The following is a 6,229-nucleotide window of genomic DNA, read 5'->3' as shown; positions in this document are numbered from 1 at the left end:
CTCCTTTTCTCTATGCATTCCGCCCTGTCTCCTTTTCTGTCTTTGAGCCTGTGAGATTGTCTCCTCTCTCCCCTGAGAACCCGGTCCTTGTGCCCCACTCCTCATTTTTCTGCCGTTCCGGATCGTGCTCTCTCTGCTCCCTGCAAAGTTCCATTCCAACAGTTTGCTCCTCCTTCTCTGTGTGGTTTCTCTTTTGTAGGGATAGCATCGCCTCTGACCACTACTCCATCCCTTTTTCCTTGAGGGTTTCATTCCACTCTTTTCTGGTTGTGTCCGTGCTTGTTCTCAGATTGCTGGGTCCCGTTGTTTTGCGTTCCCAGGCAGGTGTGTGCCATCTTCTCTGCTTGGTCCAACTCCTTTGTTTGATCCTTTGTCAGCCTTCATTTCCCCTTCCTTTGTCCCATCTTTTCTGCTGGTCTTGGCCTCTCAGTTTGCCGCAGATTTCTGGGTTACGGATCCTGTGTCAGGTATTCTGGACAGAAAAGTGTGGCAGAAGTGACGTCTAGCTGGACTGCTGTGCAGGGGGGCAGTACTAGACAAAGTTGGAAAGGTTGTTTGGGGCCAGTCTGGGGGAGGAAGGGTGAGGGTGTGTGGGATGCTTTAATGCCAGCTAAAGCAATTGACATTGAACCTTTAGGTAGTGGAGAGAGAGATAGGGGGACCAACATTTTTGGAGAGCTTAGCTCTTGCCTGGCACTTTATACTAATAATCTTATTAATTTTCAACAATGACTCTATGAGATATATTACTAATATATTTTATATATGAGTTCAATAAGATGCACAAGATCACACAGCTAGACAGTGGAGAGGTAAAGATTCCAACGTTGGTCTGTCTTTGAGTCCAAAGTCTATCAACTTTGTACAACCTACAGTGTTTTAGTTATTTCCAGTAATCCCCAGTTCCCCACTTTTATTCTCTAACTGTTGCATAGGCACTCATTTCAGGTGGCTAATGCATATCTTTTAGTTTGTGTGTGTTCTTGCAAGATGTGCAGTGTTTTATGTGCATGATGCTTTAATTTATGCAAATGACATTATTTACTATTTAAAATAATCAGCACTGTTTTTATGATCCATCCATGTGCATGTGATGCATACATCTAACCAGTTGCTTCTAACTGCTGCACGATATTCCATGGTGTGCATCCCCTGCGTGTCGCCTTCAGCTCCCTGTCACCACAATAATGCTACATCCTCATATGTGTTCCTTTGTAGTTGAAGGTGGAAATCTCTGTTATGTGTACCTAGGATATACCAGAGATGGCTCTTTGTAAACCTAATTTGACTAAGTATTGCCAGACTCCTCCCTACAATGAATGATACTTTGGGTCTGAGACACTGATCAGAACTCCTCCCTTCCTCAGGGTGCAGAAGAGGACCCTATCTACCCCCCAACTACCCCATGAGCAGCAGTGCACAAGGGTCTCTGTAGCCCCACAGTCCTACCAATGCTCATATTTTTCCAGCTTTCTGATCCCTCGCCAGTCTGATAGATGCACATTTGGATACATTGTATTTCTCTGATTATTGTTGAGCTGGGGTGTTTCTTCATATGCTTGTTAGCCTTTCTGGTTTGTTTTTTTTTTGAGATTGCTTCTTCATATGCTTGGTCCATTCCCCTACTGGGGTTGCTCTCTTTTTCTTGTCAATTTGCCTGAGATCCTTGACCATTCTCATCGGTTTAGGACTTGGCATACGCTCTTCTTATGCCAATTTTGGCACTTCGTATTATTTTAGAAACTTATCCACTTCATCTGGGTTTTCAAATTTATAAATGTAGAGTTGTTAAGGACAATTTTATTATTCTTAGAACATGTGATGTCTGTTAATTTTTATTTTTCATTCTGTATTTTATTTGCATCTTTTTTTCTTGATTAGAGTTGCTGGAGAATTATCTTAGTAATATTGTCAAAGAATGAATATTAGTCTTTTGTAATACTTTTTTGTTGTTTTCTATTTCATTGATTTCTGTCATCATCTTTATTTCTATCCCTTTTTGGGGGATGCCTTGTTGCCCCTTATATAACTTCTTGAGTTAATTCATAAACATTTTGTAATTCTTCTTGTTTCCTGATAAATGTATTTAAATTATAAATTTACTTCTAAATATTGATTTAGAAATCAGAGTCCCAAATTTTGATGTGTATTTAAAAAAACTTTTGATGTTGAAATGATTATTGGCTTACAAGAAGTTGCAAAAATTTTATATAGAGTCCCTTAAACCCTTCCTCCGGTTCCCCATAGGGACATTCTGTATAACTGTAGTATACGAGCAGGAAATTGACATTGGTACATTACTCTTAACTAACAGGCCTTATTCAGTTTTCACCAGATTTTACATGCACGTGTGTGTGTGTGTGTGTGTGTGTGTGTGTGTGACATGTAGTATGTTTGCTATTATTCAGTTCTAAATACTTTTTAATTTCTTTTTCGAGTCAAGGGTTATTTAGTAATATGTTGGTTAACTTCTACACACACATTTGTTGTTCTGATCTCATTGTCTCCGGATGGAGAGTAGCCTGTATAATAGTGATCCTTTGAATAAGCCAGCATCCTCTGCTCAGCACCACGTCCAACGGCAGAACCTAAGCAGTAGAGTGAAGAGTCAGGATTTGAGAAGTTAATGTGTGTTTGGGTTAGGTTGGAAGAGAGACTATGGAGATGGGAAGACCTGTGTCCCTGAAGGTCTCAGGGAGCCTATGTCAATGAAAATGATAATCAACTTTCTGCTCCAGAAACAGTGACCCAGAGGCTGACAAGAACTGAGCTTGAGACCTAGATTGAAATTGGTTCCAGACTGAGGTCCAGCATCCAGGACCCAGACACAGGACCATGGGACCTCAGCATTTGAGCCCTGTGCAGCTGCTCTGTCTCCTAGGGGCCATTTCTACTCTGCCTCGTATGTCCTGTGGGGCTGGACGCTTAGGGACCCTCTTGGCTGGGATGGGAGGGCTGGCTTCATGTCACTGGGGGAAAGAAAGCTGCGTATCTGGGTCCCTCGGGAGACAGGGTCTGTGGAGGCTGAGCTCTTGATTGGCGGCTCGGGGCTGAGAAGGCAGTGTGAGGGGCAGATGACTGGAAGAACATTCTCTCTTTAGGGGCTGGAGCTCTTTTGTGTTATGAAGCAACATCTTCACTCTTCAGAGCTGTTGGTCTCCATAACTGGCAATGGCTTCTGATGAGGAGCATGGTGTGTAAACTGAATGAGGGCTGTGAGGAGACGCTGGTGTTCATCGAGACAGGTGAACGGGGGTGACTTTGCTACATTTCTTTTGCTTGCTCTTCTGACCCCACCTCCATTCCTAGCACCCAGGGACTCTGGACTGGAGTTCCAGATATTTACCCCATTATATGTTTGGGAACAGCATCAAGACATCGGCAGGAGAGGGGCAGGACCCAGCTGGTTGTGGTGTGGGCTGGATAAGAGGGCAGAATGGAGGTGGACAGATCCCAGGAGGGGAGGGGAACTCTGGGAGAGAAGACGAGTTTGGGATACAAGGGAGAGAGGCGCAGACGGGCTCCTGTGGGGAGAGGAGTGAGGAGAGGCAGATGAGACCTGGGAAATCTGAGCAGCGAGTGGACAGTGGGGGAGGGGCAAAGTTGGTGATGGGGAGGAGTGAGCAGGAAGAGCAGGGGGTGGGGTGGGAGGTGGAACTGGGCGTGGCCAACGACACTGATCAGCGCTCTCCAATCTTCTGCTCCGCAGGGACCAAAAGGGGAATTGTGGGTTTTAAAGGCTGCAGCCCAGCTTCATCTTACCCCCCGCAAGTCTCCTACCTCGTTTCACCGCCCGGATTGTCCATTGCCTCCTATAGCCGCGTCTGCCGGACATACCTCTGCAATAACCTCACCAACATGGATCATTTTGTGAAACTCAAGGCCAAGGCTCCTAAGACTGTAGCATCTTCTTCCCATAGTTGCCCAACCTGTGTGGGCGAGCACTCTAAGGACTGCCTCCCAAGTTTTGTCACCACCGAGGCTTGCCCCGACAATGCCACTGAGTGTTACAGTTCCACCTTAAAATTTCAGGCAGGTGAGAGAAGAGAAACTTTCTTTCTCAGATGCCTGCTCTAGGCCTGCTGCCTTCCCATCTCTGAGGGAGGTGGGTGGGACTCGGAGAGGGGATGGGGGTTGTGGCACATAATTCCAAGGAGGAGGGGAGAAGGTGCCTGGTACCTGAGTGTTTGGTGGGAGAGCAGGTGTCCTGGTTTGTGAGGGGTGTCTGGAAGGAGGGGTAGGATGTTTGAGTCTTGAAAGTGTCTCTGACTCCCCTTGCTCTCTTCCTTACAGGGGCTCTCAATACCACCTTCCTCCTCATGGGCTGTGCTCGTGAATACACCGATATTTTAGCCCACTTTCACCATATTGGCAGCATCAGAGTGACTGAGGTCATCAACATCTTAGAGAAGGCCCAGTTTGCTGGTGCAGAGCCCTCTAGTGGGAGACCTGCTCGGGGCATCCTCTTAGGCCTCCTGTTTGCCTTCAGGGACTGACGATCTAGCTGGACCAAACACCCCTATCCCTTCACATAGCGAAATAAAGTTACAGAGTTGCCTTTCTGCTTTGTCCTGTGGTCCATGAGGGTTGTGGAGGCATGAAAGGTCTGAGGAGGGCCAGACGTGTCCAGGGAGGCGGAGGGGAGGGGCAGGTAATGGGCAGTGCTTGCTGTGAAGTGAGCAGGGGGCTTGGGGAGGAGATCATTGGCAAAGTGACAGAATCATGCCCAGCAAGCAGGAGAAACCTAAACACTCCCCTTCTCCTCCTCCTCCTGGGGACCTGAGTTCTAGCCTGGGTTCAGCCATTGACTTGGAGATCCTGGCCAAATCTTCTCCCTTTTTTGGGCTTCCATTTCCTCCCCTTTAAAATGAAGGCCTTGTAGGGAAGTCATAGGGATTATAAATTCAATTTGAGTAAAGTTTAAAACCATATATTTTATGATAAAGCGCCTTTAACTTAAGATGGCCAAAGCACTGACACTGATATATTTGCTGTTAAGAGAATTATAAGAGTTTTATTTTTCTGATATTAAAAGTTACTTAATGAAGACTTTTTTCCATTAAAAAAATAAAATGAAGGCCTTATGAATTAGAAGTGTGGCTCATTGGTATGTGTCAGATACTGTGGTAGTATCTGGCTAGGGTTTTTTTGTTTGTTTTGTTGTGTTTTGTTTTTGGTGCAAAAAATTTATTAAATGAAAATGGACGTGGATACAAAGGGCGTGTGGTACGTGAGTGAGACGTGTTTTGAGCCAGCCAGACTCAAGGTTGGAAGGTCACTTTTTTTCCAGCTTTACTGAGGTATAATTGACAAAATTGCAGTATAGTTAAAGTGTACAACATGATGATTTGCTATATGTATACATCGTAAAAGGATTCCTACCACTGAGTTAACTAACACGTTAATCACCTCACATATGTACCCTTTTCTTTCTTCTGGTGAGAACACAAGTTCTAGTCTCTTAGCAAATTGCAGTTATACAATACAGTATTATCAACTATAGTCAACATGTTATACATTAGATCCTCAGACCCTATTCATCTTATAACTGAAAGTTTGTACTCTTTTACCAACTTTTCCCTATTTTCCCCAACCCTAGCCCCTGGCAACCATTTTTTGAATCTGTTTCTATGAGTTCAATTTTTTTTTTTTTAGGATTTCACAAGTGATATCATGCAGTATTTTTTTGCCTTTTTTCCCCTTATTTTTACTGAAGTGTAGTTGATTTACAATGTTGTGTTAATTACTGCTGTACAGCAAAGTGATTCCATTTTATATACATTCTTTTTTAAAATATTCTTTTCCATTATGGCGTATCATAGGATATTGAACATAGTTCTCTATTCTATACAGTAGGATCTTGTTGTTTATCCATTCTATATATAAAAGCTTACATCTGCTAACCCCACCCTCCCACTCCGTGGCTCCCCCAAGCCCCTCCCCCTTGGCAACCACCAGTCTGTTCTCTATGTCTGTGATTCTGTTTCTGTTTCATAGATAGGTTCATTTGTGTCATATTTTAGATTCCACATATAAGTGATATCATATGGTATTTGTGTTTCTCTTTCTGACTTACTTCGTTTAGTATGCTAATCTCTAGTTGCATCCACTGCAAATGGCATTATTTCATTCTTTTTTTATGGCTGAGTAGTATTCTATTATATATATGTACTACATCTTCTTTATCCATTTGTCTGTTGATGGACATTTAGGTTGTTTCCATGTCTTG

At 43.8% G+C, this 6,229-nt stretch overlaps 1 protein-coding gene across 2 annotated transcripts; it reads left to right on the top strand.

The window, feature by feature from the left end:
* The first annotated feature begins 207 nt into the window (after positions 1 to 207).
* LYPD4 (LY6/PLAUR domain containing 4) lies at positions 208 to 4,557 on the top strand. 2 transcript variants are annotated; one of them, XM_036834667.1, is made up of 5 exons: positions 208 to 324; positions 2,739 to 2,902; positions 3,102 to 3,245; positions 3,710 to 4,036; positions 4,294 to 4,557. In XM_036834667.1, exons 2-5 carry the CDS (start codon positions 2,836 to 2,838, stop codon positions 4,494 to 4,496), a joined length of 741 nt encoding a protein of 246 aa, XP_036690562.1. In that variant the 5' UTR covers positions 208 to 324; positions 2,739 to 2,835; the 3' UTR covers positions 4,497 to 4,557. The 2 variants fall into 2 exon arrangements, with proteins under 2 accessions (XP_036690562.1, XP_036690563.1); XM_036834668.1 differs by lacking the exons at positions 208 to 324; positions 3,102 to 3,245 and having other exon boundaries at positions 2,836 to 2,933; positions 3,702 to 4,036; positions 4,294 to 4,496.
* The last annotated feature ends 1,672 nt before the right edge of the window (positions 4,558 to 6,229 follow it).

Source organism: Balaenoptera musculus, chromosome 19 (genome assembly GCF_009873245.2).
Source record: "Balaenoptera musculus isolate JJ_BM4_2016_0621 chromosome 19, mBalMus1.pri.v3, whole genome shotgun sequence".
Taxonomy (NCBI): Eukaryota; Metazoa; Chordata; class Mammalia; order Artiodactyla; family Balaenopteridae; genus Balaenoptera; species Balaenoptera musculus.
This window is presented reverse-complemented; position numbering and strand designations above follow the sequence as displayed.

What these genes read in the sequence shown, in the direction of transcription:
- LYPD4 (XM_036834667.1), top strand. Translation starts at nt 2,836, where the DNA reads ATGGGACCTCAGCATTTGAGCCCTGTGCAGCTGCTCTGTCTCCTAGGG. An exon ending in GGCCATTTCTACTCTGCCTC is followed by an intron (nt 2,903 to 3,101) that starts GTATGTCCTGTG and finishes TTCTCTCTTTAG; the next exon opens with GGGCTGGAGCTCTTTTGTGT. An exon ending in GCTGGTGTTCATCGAGACAG is followed by an intron (nt 3,246 to 3,709) that starts GTGAACGGGGGT and finishes TCTGCTCCGCAG; the next exon opens with GGACCAAAAGGGGAATTGTG.